This window comes from Gordionus sp. m RMFG-2023, chromosome 2 (genome assembly GCF_954871325.1).
Source record: "Gordionus sp. m RMFG-2023 chromosome 2, tfGorSpeb1-WG-v2, whole genome shotgun sequence".
In the NCBI taxonomy this organism is placed as follows: Eukaryota; Metazoa; Nematomorpha; class Gordioida; order Chordodea; family Parachordodidae; genus Gordionus; species Gordionus sp. m RMFG-2023.
Window position 1 is genome coordinate 16,273,898 of NC_088776.1, and position 16,583 is coordinate 16,290,480.

General features: G+C 27.2%; 1 protein-coding gene across 1 annotated transcript; it reads right to left on the reverse strand.

Moving 5' to 3' along the window:
- Positions 1 to 15,130: 15,130 nt before the first annotated feature.
- Positions 15,131 to 16,249, reverse strand: LOC135924120 (putative uncharacterized protein DDB_G0282133). The gene has a single exon (XM_065459166.1). The coding sequence runs from the start codon at positions 16,247 to 16,249 to the stop codon at positions 15,131 to 15,133; it is 1,119 nt and encodes a 372-aa protein (XP_065315238.1).
- Positions 16,250 to 16,583: the final 334 nt, after the last annotated feature.

The window sequence follows — 16,583 nt, forward strand, 5'->3', positions numbered from 1 at the left end:
GAATAATGAATTATAGGAATAATATGTGGAATTCAGAATAATATATAGAATATGAAGCAAATTGAATAATCGAATATTGAAACGATAAATCAATAAAATTATTATATCATATTTTTAATGTTTAATTTACGCGTTTTAGTGTTAAATATTTTTTTTATATATTAAGTTGCATAATCTATTAAATAAACAGGTTTTTGTTTTATACGTATTTTTTTAAAAATTGGTATTTCTTTATCTTTATTTATGGTATTTTTATTTATGGCCTTACTTCCCTCCTTATAATAAGTTTTAGAGTTAGTATCATGATTTAAAATGTATTATATCATTCTCTTTTTCTTAATTGGTCTAAATGTCTGTCTTCTTATAATACCTTTATCTATTTTAATTTGGAACATCATGTCACTTTCTTTATTGTGACTTAGACCATTTACCATGTATTTTATATCAAACAAATCTCCTAAATTCAAGATTCTATTATGTGATAGTGTTATGTTATCCCTATCTTCTTTTTCCTCTAGCGGTTTTAATTAGTCCCATTTAATTCTAATGTCGCGATTAATTCTTTTAGATGGTGTAACCCCTGTTGTATCATTTTGTGTGTTTCTATAATTGAATAAAAATTTGTAAAGTGTAGTATCTAAATCAATCTTTATATTTTATTTCATGTGCGTCTTAAACGTTCTCACCATACTTTACACTTGGCCATTAGACTGCAGGTGGTATGCGGACGTAAATACATGTTTGCATAATCATTGCAAAATTTCTCCAATTCATTACTTGGGAAGTTAGTACCATTATCAATAACTATGGTTTCTGTTACAAATCCGAACTTAACTCAGGGTGTTAATATTGTATTGGGAGAGCTAATTAGGAATCAAAGGTGTATTAAATCTATCTAAATAAAATAAAGGATTAATTTTAATAATAACGATTGCTAACCACTTACTTTTGAGCAAACCTAAAATAATATAATGTAAACTCTTTTAAATAATTCCAATTTATTAAATTATCGTATTACCTTTCTCTATTTAGAAATATTTAGAATCTCTCTGTCTATAATTAATTTCAGATACTATAATTAATTTAAAACAAATTTTTCTCTTTATAAAATTCCACTCTAACTAACTTTATTGAAAATTGAATCATATATGTATACATAATTATTTGCATATTAAATATAATAATTTTTCGAAGAATAAAAATATAAAATTAAAATATTATCATTTAAATATAAAAATGTAAAATCTAGTACAACTATTACTAATTTTTCGAAGAATAAACATATAAAATTAAACTATTATTATTCAAATATAAAAATGTTAACTATCGTACAATATTAAATTTACATAATACCACATCTCCCTCCTTCAGTTCTCCCTTACCCCCATTAAGTTCACCGCTTCTACCATGTTCCTGCTCGGTACACTTGAATTATTATTCGTTGTTAACTCTAAGCTGGGACAAAACCGTAATTTATGTTCTCCACCACAGGCCCAACAATCTAATCTCCTTCTTGCACCATATGGGGTTGTTCTTCGATCCCATCTTGTTCTAGTCGGAACTTCTTGTAACCACTTCCCTTATCTTCGTCTGGCTTCATTCCTTGCCGCTTCTACCCATCTGTTTGATTCTTCTGAACCGTCAACGTCTCTTATCTCGATCCTCATTATCTTGTTACCAACTCTAACATATGAGGCCATCTAAATAAAATACTTTATACACATATATATATATTCTTCGAACTCTTATTTCTCTATACTAGGTAAAATTTCTTCTCTAACTCTTTAAGTCTATCATCCCTTTTATTTCCTTCAATTATGATTCTCCTACTATGTATATCATCAATTTATTCCTTTCTAAATTATGAATCTCTTAATTATGTCTTCAGTAAATCTGATTCTCATAATTACGTCTTTCATCAATTTATTTCTTCCAATCCTTCGTATATTTCTTATTTCTCTCTAAGGCCCTAAGCTTTTACGCCTTACTTGCTTCAGGTGCCTTGTAAAAACTCCTTCTTGTCCTTCAATCTTTACTTCTACCTTTTTTTTCCTATATTTTTGCTTATTACACCCTTCCCCCATTTAATAGGCCCATCAAACAACAATACCCACACCAAACTTCCTACTGGAAATCTTTCAATCTCTACTTGTTCTCTCCTTATCACTTTTTCCTTTAAAAAATCTAATTCTGATCTCGTCTTTCTTCCTAAAAATATTTCAGCTGGTGACTTTCCTTTTGCTGTTTCCGTACTGTTGTATGCTAACAATGATAACCACCATTGACCTTCTCCATATTTTTCCTTTTTCAACCAACTCTTTACTAACGCTACCATTCGCTCAGCTTGTCCATTGCTTCTTGGGTAATAAGGTGGTGATAATAAATGTCTAATATTCCACCTATCACAAAATTTATCAAATGCTCTACCTTTAAAAGCTGGACCTCCATCTGATACTATCGTCTTCATTAATCCATATTTGCCTACAAAATCCTTTATCTTATCTAAAGCTACTCTTGTTGATAAACCTGAAACTTGCTGACAATCTATACATTTTGAACCTGCATCTACCATGATAAAATATCTTTTCTTCTTATATTCTAAAAAATCTACATGTATTCTTTCGCATGGAATGTCTGTCTTTGGCCATTTATCATCCTTATTCTTTGCTGGAACATTAGCCCACATGTTACAGGTTTCACAGCTCCTCGCTAACTCTTCTATTTCCTTATTCATCTTAGGCCCCCACATATATTCTCTTGCTTTATTTTTCATTCTTTCTATGCCTTGATGAACTGAATGTATTACATTTAAGGTTTCCTTTCTTAATTTATTCGGTATCACTAATCTATATCCTCTCAATAAACAATTGTCTTCTATATTTAATTCACTCTTAACTTTTTTAAACGCTTTATCTTCATTTTTCCATTCTATATCTCCTTTTAAACAAGCTTTAATTCTTATTAATTCTTCATCTTGTTGGGATATCTTTTCTACTATTTCAAATGTTATAGGTTTTTCTCTTGTATCTATTCTCACAGCTCTTATAATATTACCATTTACATTTTCTTCTTCTTTTATATATTCTAAACTATTGATTACTGGCTCTTTGTCTTCAATATCTTTATTAAACAATCTTGATAAAATGCCCAGTAAGCAATTTTGTTTACCTTCTCTGAATTTTATCTCAAAATCGAAATTACCAACTAAAATTAGCCATTTTTGCAGCCTAGGTGAAATCATAAGTTCCTTATTTTCCTTCTTAAATAAATCTACCAACGGCTTATGGTCCGTATACAATAAAATCCTTTTTCCTATCAGATATTCCTTGCATTTCGTAAGTCCAAATTTCACTGCTAAAGCCTCTCTTACTATCGTGGAATAATTTTTCTCAGAGCTATTAAATCGTCTCGATAAAAACAAAATAGGTTTCTCAACATTATCGATCATCTGTAATAAAACTCCTCCTATACCTTCATTAGAAGCATCGACTGCTAAAATAATATTTAAATTCTCATTAAAACAACTTAAAATAGGCTTCTCTACCATCTTTATTTTCAAATTTTCGAAACTTTTCTCCTGTGCTTCTCCCCATTCAAACTTTTTATTTTTCTTTAATAAATCATACATCGGTGTAGCAATTTCTGCAAAATTTTGAACAAACCGATGATAATAATTTGTTGCTCCTAAAAACGCTTGTACCTCCGCTTTATTATTCAGGGCTCTCATATTCATGATCTTATCAATATTCTTTACAATTGGCGTAATCTCATTTCCCTTTATAACATGTCCTAAATACTTTATTTCTTTTACTCCAAAAACGCTCTTCTTCAAATTAGCTTTTAAACCATTTTCTAATATAATATCTAACACTTTAACTAATCTCGAATTGTGTTCTTCTTCTGTTCTACCAGATATCAAAACATCATCTAAATAATACATTATTCCTTTTATTCCTTGAAATAAGGCCGCCATCGTTCTTTGAAATATTGGCGCAGATATTTTCAAACCAAAAGGTAGTCGGCAGAATGCAAACAAACCTCTATGTGTTGTAATCGTTGGTATCTTACTTGTCCTTTCACTCACCTTAATTTGCAAATAAGCATTCGAAAAGTCAATTTTAGAAAACAGGGTGTCTCCTCTTAGATTCGCTAGTAGTTGCTCTATTCTAGATAGTGGATACTTTTCATTTATTACATACTTATTAACTGTTACTCTATAGTCTATACACAATCTTAAACTGTTATCTGGTTTTCTTATGGGCACTAAAGGTGTTGCCCATTCACTATGCACTATAGGTTTTATTATTCCGTCTTTTAACCATTTATCTAATTCTTTATCTATTTCTTCCATCCACGAAAATGGTAATCTTCTTATGCCGCAAAACTTAGGCCTATAATTTTCTTCTAATCTTATATCTACTTCAAAATTTTCCAGCGTACCTAATTCCTCTTTAAAGACTTCCTTATACCTATTCAAAATAATCTTTATTTCTTTGTCAAAAATATCCTCAACAACATTCTTGTCTACCATATTATTAATTTCTTGTTTAATTTCGACTGAATTTACCTCTATTGTCTTTATATCTCTTGTTTTCTTATTTTCTTCTAAGTTGCTTCTATATTTAATCAAAAATTCTGGTGTTCGATTTTTAAGTTCATCGAGAACTATCTCTTGATTGACTCTTAAACAAGGTAACTCAGTCTTCTCTTTATCCTCACTTCTTATTATCTCTTTAGTTGTTTTGTTGTTCTCTTGTATATTTTCAAATAAAGACCACCACTTATAATCAGGACCTATCTTCTTAATGTCATTCCAACCTAAAATTGGTTCCATATTTAGTGTCGTTATCCATAACTTTATTTCCTTCTTTATATTTATCAATTTTATTATATAAAAACCAAGAATTTTAATCATGCTCCCATCTACCTGTCTCACTTTTATTTTCTTTGTGATGAATCTATCTTTTGAAAAATATTTATTAAATTCTTTTACACTCATTAAACTAATCTCGGCTCCTGTATCTAATAAAAAGCTAATTTCCATTTCACCTATCTTTATTTTAATCCTAGGACATCTATTTTTCCTTATAATATTTTCCAAATCAATCTTGCATATGTTTTCTGTTTCAAAAATTTGTTTATCATTTATCTTATATTTATTCGAATATTCTACATCATTTATATTATTATCATTTATTCCTAATTTACAATTAAAATTATAAAAATCAGATATACTATTACTATTATAATTTATATACTTATTCTCTCTTTTATATAGTCATCTGTTACATATTTCCTGAACATGTCCTTTTAGTCCACATTTTAAACATATTAAACTATTATCTGCAAAACTTCTACAATTTGTTACTAAATGGATTTTCCGTCCATATCTCGTGCAATTTAAATGTCCAGTTAAATCACATTGCCTCGAAATGTGTCCGAACTTCCCACAACTGTAACATTTAATTGTCCCTACATTATTTATTTGACTTTTGCCTTCCTTTCTTATAGCGTTCTTTATTATTTCTAAATCTTTATTTTCCAATCTTATTACCGAAGTATTTCTACCTATGATTAATCCTACCGAGAAACTTAAAATTAATAACAAAATTATAATTATACCTATATATTCAAAAACTAAACTTAATAAATTAATTTGTGTAATATACATTATAAAGTACTCAATAACCACTTAATTAATAAAATTTTAAATAATTTAAAAAAATTGCATACATATAAAATTACTACTATAATAATTAAAAGTAATAATAATTTATATAACATAAAAATAAATTTGTTTTTACCTTTGAATTCCTAAGTGAATATCTAACAGGCCCTGATTTACTTCGGTCCAATTTGTTACAAGTCCGTACTTAACTCAGGGTGTTAATATTGTATTGGGAGAGCTAATTAGGAATCAAAGGTGTATTAAATCTATCTAAATAAAATAAAGGATTAATTTTAATAATAACGATTGCTAACCACTTACTTTTGAGCAAACCTAAAATAATATAATGTAAACTCTTTTAAATAATTCCAATTTATTAAATTATCGTATTACCTTTCTCTATTTAGAAATATTTAGAATCTCTCTGTCTATAATTAATTTCAGATACTATAATTAATTTAAAACAAATTTTTCTCTTTATAAAATTCCACTCTAACTAACTTTATTGAAAATTGAATCATATATGTATACATAATTATTTGCATATTAAATATAATAATTTTTCGAAGAATAAAAATATAAAATTAAAATATTATCATTTAAATATAAAAATGTAAAATCTAGTACAACTATTACTAATTTTTCGAAGAATAAACATATAAAATTAAACTATTATTATTCAAATATAAAAATGTTAACTATCGTACAATATTAAATTTACATAATACCACAGTTTCAGGTATTCCTAACAGCAAAATGGCTTTAAAAATTTTTTTTAATGTAATATCAGTTGTAATATTTTTGACAGGAACAATAATTGGAAATTTATTATAGGCATCGAACTATTATCAACCAATTTTTTGTGAAAAACGGACCCGCATAATCTATGTGTAACCTTTCAAATGGATTAGTTGCCGAAACTTATGGTATTTCTTTTTAGGATTATCATGATATATATTACAGTCATCACAACTTTTTACTTCCATCTCTATGTCATTACCAGACCAAAATATGTTATATTAGGGTTGCTTTTGTAAAGACAATCCTTAATTATTTATAATTCCAATTCAATGTTTTTATAAATCTTATTTTTTATAAGCTCTTGTGTTATTTCAATTTAATATCTTTATAGGTTTCGTCACGTATTATTAAAGTTAATATGTATATCCTAAGTCACTTGAAATTGTGATTTTTTCAACAACTTCATCGTAACTTTTTTGTGGTAATCTTGAGAGAAAATCAGGAACAACGTTGTAAATTTTCCGGCTTTATATTTTATGTTTAAATCATAACCTCTTAATGTTATATTCCATTTTTGAAGTCTTAAGGACACTGGTAAAAATGTGGATTAGACGTTTATGGTTAGTAATTATTGTAAATTTTGTCCCGATTAAGTATTCCTGGAATCTCTTTATAGCAAACATAATAGCGAGAACCTCACGCTCAATATTGGTGTAATTCGTTTAGGATTTTAATAAGGTTCTCGACGCAAAAGCTATTAGATTTTCTTTGCCGTCTTTTTCAGTATGAAATAATACAGCCCCCAAACCACATTTAGATGCATCAGTTGCAATTCCGAAATTCCATGCCCATTTTTCTTGTTGACAATTTTATATAAAGGATCAGCAATTTCCGCAAAGTTGTTTAAAAATTTTCTATAGTAACCAGCCATTCCCAGAAATTTTAATAATTCTGCAGCTGATTTTGGTTCTGACATATTTATTATTGCTTCAGTTTTGTCATGGTTAGCATAAATCCCCTTGGCGTCAATATCATGACCCAGGAACCTCATTTCATTTTTAAAAAATAAGCTTTTGGCAAAATTAGGTTCTAAACCATAAGATATTATTTTTTTCAAACACATTTTTGATGTTGTTTACATGAGCTTCATCGTTATTTTAAGTTATAAGTAAATCATCAATATAAAATATGACATCTTTTATATCACCTAACATTTGATCCATAATTTGTTGAAAGATTGCAGAGGAGTTCTTTAGCCCAAATGGAAGTCTAGTTAATTGGTAGTATCCCTTCTGTGGGAATATTGTCAAAAGATTTCTGCAACTTTTATCAATGGGAATTTATAGAAACGCATTTTTAAAATCGATCTTAATAAATTTCTTTCCTCCTGAAAATTTAGCTATTAAATAATTTATTCGTGGAAGTGGATATTTGAAATCTTCTATAGCTGGGTTTATAGTCTTTAAAATCAGCGCAAAGCCTAATGCTCCCATCATCCTTGTAGACGGCGATTATAGAACTTGCCCATCGAATATCTTTAACCGGCTCGATGATTTTTTCTCGTATCCATCTATTAAGTTCTTTGCCCACAATATCAATCTATGCATAGGGCATACGTCTTGGTGGTATAATCTTGAATTGTGTATCTTTCCATAAATAAAGTTTGACATTCGCTTTGTTAATTGGTCTGTTGATTTTGGATTCACAGTTTTAATCAGTTTTTTTTTAATTTCATCTTCAAAATTGGTGTCAATATTTGCTATTAACGTGTTCAAGATATTTTGAAAGCGTTAATCCATGAACGTCCTAATAATGCATTTTTTCTTGATTCAACAATTACTACTTGTAAATTTTTAGTGATGCGTTCATAACTTACTTTGATTTGGTTGTCCCTATAATCTTGATTAGGTTTCCGTGGCTGTAAGTTGTAGTTTAGATTTTTTAAATTTCTGTTATCTCAATTTTCTTAGCTATATTACGAGGAATGATAGTATATTAACCTGTATCTACTTGCATTGTGGTAACATCATTTAATTTCAGAGCAGTCATAAAAGCACTGTCATTATCATTATGCATGTTCTGAGTTAAGTTATTGACATTAAAATCATTATCATTATTGTCTTTGGCAGTGTTGACTCTGTCTTCAACAATTTCTTCAATGTTCATGTTGCAATTATTATTGTTATATCAATATTGGTCATTGTATTTGTTTTCTCTTGTTATTATCACGACATGTGTTGTTTCTACAGTAGTTATTTGAATCATTATCATAGGATCAATAATTGTTATTGTTGTAACAATTTTGATCGTCGTATTGAATCTGTTTTCTCTGATTATTATCACGCCATGTGCAGTTATGTATATTATTATATTGGATCTATAATAATAATTATTATTATTATAACCTCTAAAGTTGTTATTGTTGTAATTGTTATTATTTCTAAAATAATATTATTGTCATAATATCTAAAATTGTTATTATTGTAATTCTATTCCTATTGCAATTATTATTATATCTGTTATCATAATTTTGTCTAAAATTGTTTCTAAAATTGTCATTAGAGTCAAATCGATTATTAGGTCTAATAATAATTATTATTTTCATTCCTGCAATTATAACTAGGAAAATTACGTGAAAACCTATCTGAATACTTATTAGTGTTTGTATTTTTATTAAACTTTTTATCATTGTCTACATAATTTAAAATGTCATTAGCTGGTTTTAATACTATCAAATTTTCTACCTAATTGTAGCATTTCGTCTTAGTTAAATTAATATTTTTGTTTAATTTACATTTAATATTGGTCGTTTAAGCTAGATACCTTAAGGTTTTTTTAATACGTTCATCATTAGTATAGCCACATAGTCTATTGAGTTTAGACAACCTTAGAGATCAGTTTAAAAACGACTCGTCAATTCCTTGTGTCGCACTTAAAAAATTGTTAATAGAGTCGTTAATATTTTGGTTTGGTATTAAGTACCTTAGTTTACTGATGACGCAATTAAAATCCAAAAAATCAATATTTGTACTTAAAATTCTAATTTTATCGCACACATCATCTGTTAAATTATTAATAATTAAGTTAATTTTAGCAGAGTCAGATGATGTGTTGTTCGCAAAGAAATTCAGTACTCCGTCAATATATATATTAGTAGTATCCCTTCCCAATTTGGGAAACTTATATGGAAGATCATAAACTGTAACACTTTTAATTTGTCGTCAATATAAATTGTAGCTCTCTTATTTAAACTTATATGGAGATATAAATTATAACATTTTATTTGTCGACATAATTTACTATTTGTACCAGTATTTTGTAAAATATTTATTTACGTTTAATTAATTTTCATGAAAAATATTTTCAGTGTTTTATAAATAAATAATACATTTTAATTTATAACTTGACAAAAACACAAAACAATTCTAAACTCTGTTTCATTATAAATATAAAATTTCCAATTTAATAATTCAAAGTATTTCAACATTTTTCTTAATGATTGATATCGAAAGTATACATCATCGAGGATTGGAATACGATAATATTCTATGTCGTCGGTGCCTGCTATTTTATTTAGTAAATCAGATATGAACACCGTGGAAAGGACGTTAAGAAATTTTATGCATTATTCAAAAAAATTCGAAATAAATATTTGTTGACTTCTGAGAATTAGAGCTAAAATTGCGAAATATTCGAATCAAGTTTAACCTTTAAAAAAATATATAAGTATTTGTTTATTTTAATTGTATTTCATTTTTTACTAAAGAGATGATAAATATTTTCCGATGTCCTCACTACGTCATCGTGACGACATGTCATACGGTACGTATTTTTATTTGTTTATTTTATTTATTTATTTTATACAAACAGATGATCCTATAACTTAAATTTTCTAACTGTATGAGGCCATATTAAAACCAAAAAGTAATATATTATTTACTATTGTTGATTTTATTTATTTATTTTATACAAACAGATGATTCTATAACTTAAATTTTCTAACTGTATGAGGCCATATTAAACCCAAAAAGTTATACATTATTTACTATTGTTGATTTTATTTATTTATTTTATACAAACAGATGATCCTATAACTTAAATTTTCTATGCAACTGTAGGAGGCCATATTAAAACCCAAAAGTAATACATTATTTACCAATGACAACTTTTAATTCTATTGAAGGAAGCATCAAAAAAACCTAAAATCAAATTATTTTTATTATTATTTATAAAGAAAAACCTGGCTTTATAGTTAAATTGGCTATGTATGTATGATCATTGTGATAATTGGAAAATATAGGATCAATTATTATTAATAGATTTTGAATTGCATGATATTGCACAACAATAGCTCATAGTCTACTTCCATAAAAATAAAAAAGATATTTTTCATTCATAAATTATTAAAATAGTTTTTAAGAAAATATTAATGTTAAATTAAATATCTTCAATAAAATAATTATGGTATAGGTTACCAAAATGGCAGGTCCAGCTGATTTGCTTTTAACGACGCTTAAAAATGCATTTTAATGAATGAATCGTCAGTCTAGGTATATTATATGTCATTGTTATTTACTAAATATTACAAATTATTAATATTTTATATCTCTAGGCTTGGGTAATTTTTTTCAAAATTAATGCAACTGTAGGAGGCACAATATTAGGAAGCATATAATAATAAAACAAGCCCATCTCAACCCTTAATAATTTGTAAAAGATATTCCCATGTCCATTGATCAAGTCTTGAGTTTATACCAATGTTTATACATATGAAAGTAATACATTATTTACTAAATATTACAAATTATTAAGAAAGCCCATCAAAAATGACAGGGAATGAGATTTTTATTCATTTTTTAAGATAGTGTCATGCCAGGTCCAAGCTCACAATATTAGGAAGCATATAATTATTAAAAAGTTTATCCAGCCCAGCTCAACCCTTAATAATTTGTTAAAGATATTCCCATGTCAGGTGCAAGCTAATATAAATTTTGATGTTCCAAGCCCAGTCGTATCCAATATAATTTTGAAAATTTTTTCCCACCTCGGAGATAGTTAAATTTTTAATTGATTTATCATCACATGAACAGTAAATATCTGATTTACCAATTAGTTTAAAATGTAAAAAAAACATAAATAATATTAGGGCAGACCTTATTTTGTCATGATTCTCTTTTATACCAATGTTTATACATAGGAAAGTAATACATTATTTACTAAATATTACAAATTATTAAGAAAGCCCATCAAAAATGATGGGGATTGAGATTTTTATTTATTTTTTACGATAGTGTCATGCCAGGTCCAAGCTCACATTTGTTGATTTTATTTATTTTTGTACAAACAGATGAAAATATTTTTGGGCTGGAAAAATCTTCTGCGAAAAAATGGATGATGTTAAATTGATATAAACAATATTCCCTCAACTTTCTGTACGAATGAAATAAATGATGTGAATAAAAAAATAATTCAAATTTCAATGTCTCTTCATTTCTCAAGATTCAGGCTAACTTTTTATTTCACTTAATCCTTTCTTTATTTTTTAGATTACCTTATCAATTTTCATCTTATATTATCAATTACACATTAATGTAATTTTCCTCTACAAGATACTCAACTTATATATTTATTTTGAACATACTCACAATTTTTGTCAGTACTTACATCACAATTTTTTATACTCATATTTTTCTTTCATAACCTATAATTAAGAAGATAACCAAGTATATTCAAATATTTAAATATTCTTATCCTAACCTACTTATAATATCCAATCCTTATAAATAACTCTTTCTTTATTTTTTCCCCTCCCTTAGTGAATTTATTCATAACTAAATTTTATTGTCTCATTCTTTTCTTCCTATCTCTATTATTTATTAACCACTACTTCTCAAAACCTTATCAATTCCTTTAATTTAATTTTTATTAATTTTATAATATAATAATTTATACCTTCTTTTTTCCCCCCTTTTTTAGTCTTATTTTTTAATTACCTTACAATTAATTATACCTGATAACATTACATTCATCATGTTATTTTTTAACCTTAAATTGTCAGCTTTTTCCCTTCTCTTCTATCAATTTATCAAATCGTCTGCTTTCTTTTTCTATTTCCTGACAAATACCAATTCTTAATTTTTCTCAATTTAATATAAAAATCTTTTCTCAAATTACCAATTTTTTTCTTTTAGTCTACTTCTATTACCTATATCACTATTACTTATTTCTTTCTTATATACATATATTTAATAACACCTTTTTTTTCTTACTAAATATAAATTTTTAATTCTTACCCTACTATTAAAATATATTTTTATCAATCAAATATTGATATATCAGCCATTAATAATGAACAAATGCAAAATAAACTTTTAATATATCATAATAGGCATGATAAGTCCCCCAAAAATCTTTTTTGATGATAGCCCTCTGTTATGTTCTACTCCCCCCCCCCTTTGTCCCGTACAACTTATTTCTTTTTTTTTCTACTTGTTTCTTTTGTTTTCCCATCTTCCTTTATTTTGTTATGAAATTGATATATTATACCTTATTTTTATATTGCATTTGAAACTGGTTCTTACCAGTTTCATGAATGATGGTATCGCGATTAAATAACCACTTTTTTTTTCCTTTTTGTTTTAAAAATTATAAAGGTTGAAAACAAAACACCTTTTGGATCATTAATTATTTTCGTTCGTTTTGAAAATTGATATTTTTTTTGTAATTTTACTTTGTTGAATAAACTTTGAAAATATTATTTTAACTACGTCGTCCAAGGGATTCCATGACTAAATCAATAAAACACGGCCCCCTGGATCCTGTCATCGACCATCCCTGACCCCCGATCACGGATTGTATTTTTCCCATTCAGACTGGGGGACCCATCGGTCCAAATACTACACCCTGCAACTACTAGAAATATGCATCTAATATTGACCCATCTACTGGTTTACATTATTTTAATGTTTGTTTAATTTCAACAATAGTTTATTTATATTTTTTTTATTTTATGTTTTATATCTATGTTTATTTTATTTTCACCCAGTTCTCTAAATGATATTTCAATCGCCAATACCACAATCCCTATGCCACCTCCGCCTATTTTTTGACAAATATAAATATTTAATTCTGTACTATAATTCACTTCACTAGGAGTTAATATAAATATTACTTTATCCGATTCTCCGAGAAACTTTCATGAATATTTAGAGGAATGTTCCTTGAATGTACAGTACGGCCAATTCCATCAACTTTATTAATGGAAAAATATGCAGCAGTTCTGTCGTGGCCTTTATAACAATACTTAGTTAACATTGTCGTTCATGATTCTATTTTAGAGGGGGATACCAATGCTGACATTGACAGAAATATCGTTTTGCTTTCTTCTTTTACCAGTATCCCAAGGCATAGGCATATCATTTTTATCAGGACGTATTGTGTTTTGTACACTGTTTTGTTAATCCATCATTACTTTCATCTACAACCCTAAATGATATAAAATTATACATTAATTATTTCCTCTCCAGACGACCGCCCACATTTATTTTGTCGCTTTTTCCATCAAAAATTAAAATGTCAACAAGGATTTGCTCTTAATTATATCAAATACATAATAATTAATCCTCATTATTTTTTTAAAAAATTATCTTAAATTTATATGTCAATAAAAATAAATATATAAATAATTTGCATATAAGTTTCATTAGTGTATAATGGCATTTATGTAATTTAAATAGATAGCATTTTTTTTATTTAACATAAAAATATATATATTCCTTATCAAATTCTTTGACAAATAATTTGGGAAATGCAAGACATACATTAAATTTATCTGAAAAACAACAATAACCCTATATAATAAACAACAATTTATTTTTTAGATTTAATTTTAATTGATCATATTACAAAAAAGTATAAGAGGCGGTTATTTTTATTATATTTGTCATGATTCTCTAATAAGTGGTTGCCCAGGGCTTCCCACTTTCCCTTAATATGGAATATGTATTTTTTTGCATATTAGACTAATTGGTAAACCAGATATTTCCCCTTCATGTGATGATAAATCAATTAAAAATTTAACTATCTCCGAGGCGGGAGAAAATTTTCAAAATTATAATGGGTAAGACTGGGCTTGGAACCTCAAAATTAATATTAGCTTGCACCTGACTTGGGAATATCTTTTACAATTTATTAAGGGTTGAGCTGGGCTTGATAAACTTTTTTAAAATTATAAGATCTTGGATCGTTCCTAATATTGTGAGCTTGAACCTGGCATGACATCTATCGTAAAAAATGAATAAAAATCTAATTTCCCGTCATTTTTGACGGGCTTTCTACTAGTTTATAATAAAATTTGTAACTATATAATGTCATTTACAATTAGAATTTGTAGTTCAGAAAAAAACAATTTAAATTTTGGTTATTACCAAAACAAAAACAAGTAGTTTATAGGAATTATATAAATTACAACTACCTAACACATTATAAAAAATTTTTTTTTAATCTTTATAAAAGTTGGGCGATCAAAATATTAGGAACGGCGCAAATTAGCGTAAATTATGAAGGAGTAACTAAAAATTTACAAGCGATCCTTGTTAATAGCAATAAGAGTCCATTACTTGGCAGAACTTGGCTAAGTGCCTTCAAAAATATTTTAAAAAAATTTGTGGGAAATATAGGTGATGATTATTGTAATGATAAACTTACTAAACTCATACTTGATTACAAACTTAAAATATTATTTATGTCCAAGTTATACAAATTATATTCTTTTTTTTCTATTTTATTATTATCATCCTCTTTTATTTCTTCTATGTTTATGGTATTTATTTTATTAGTGTATCGTGTTTGATTATTATGGTCGACATGATGTCTACAATTACATGCGTAACTTCCTCCTCGATTTCCATTATAATTATTACTATGCCTTTGCGTGCATCTTGAAGTATCATAGCGTCTGTTGAATCCGTGATTGTAATCATAATAAAATCTTTGGTTATTATCGTTATTATAACTGGTTCTATTTTCAAATCTTGAAAAATTATTGTATAATCCTGGGTAATTTGCCCTAACGTTATTGTAGTTACCCGCATTATAGTTCTGATGTCTAGGGTTGTAATTATTTCCCTGATAATTATTTCTTTGAAAGTTGTTGTTTCTCGTAGTCCATAGGTGTCTGTTATCGTTATTCGATCGTGGATTATGTCTATCGTCGTATCTGACCACCTGTTTGTTTTCTTCAACTTTCATGCCTCTTTGTCTTTCCAAATGTTTTACGCTTGTTTCTTCTTCAGTCTTTTCACTTAAAGAAATGTTTTCAACTTTAGCTATTATATTTTCTTTTAATTCTGTGTCCTCAAAATCATCTCTTAAACTAAAGACTTCTGCTAACGTAATATTCTCTTTCAACGTAATTTTCTGCCTGATACTTCTGCTATTTGATAAAATTTTTACCTTTTCAATGACTCTACTATCGCTTAACGAACATTCATTTTGTAAAATACATAATCTACTTACCCAATTGATGTAACTTTCATTTTTACCTTGTACAGCTGCATTGAATAATAACAATTTCGAACTTGTAGATTTCCTCGGGTGTAATAACCTAAATTTTTCAATCAATATCGATGGATTGATAAAATCGGTAGGTGAACATATCGATTTGAGCTTGATGTATTCTTCGTCTGGTAGTCTTCTTGTGAAGGATCCTGCTTTTTCGATATCAGAGATCTGAGCATCGTTGAATATGTCTTCGAAACGACTTAGAAAAACATCGCCATTACCTGTGTATGTTGGAAATTCAATATTAATATTAACGTTATTATTTGAGGTCTGTTTCATAATTTATAATTTACAATATCCTTGAATTTTTCTATTTTATAGTATTGGATTTTATAAAAATTTTAAGAAGTTAATTTATATTTAATATTTTAGAAAATTTTAATTTAGGATACGCTGCCACCATGAAATTTCTAAAGATTTCTAATGGTGCAGACTTCAAGAATATAATTTTTAAGTCAATTTATTGATATTTAAATTTAAAAAAATATAATAATCACATAACTCAAAATAGTTTCCTGTATATATTGACAATTTAATTTAATGTAGTTTATAATAAATTGATCTTTTTAAAGTTAAAATATAAAATTGAACATTCGTTTTTTAAGTAAATTGA

Coding starts and splice junctions, on each gene's coding strand:
- LOC135924120 (XM_065459166.1), bottom strand. CDS start 16,249: ATGAAACAGACCTCAAATAATAACGTTAATATTAATATTGAATTTCCA.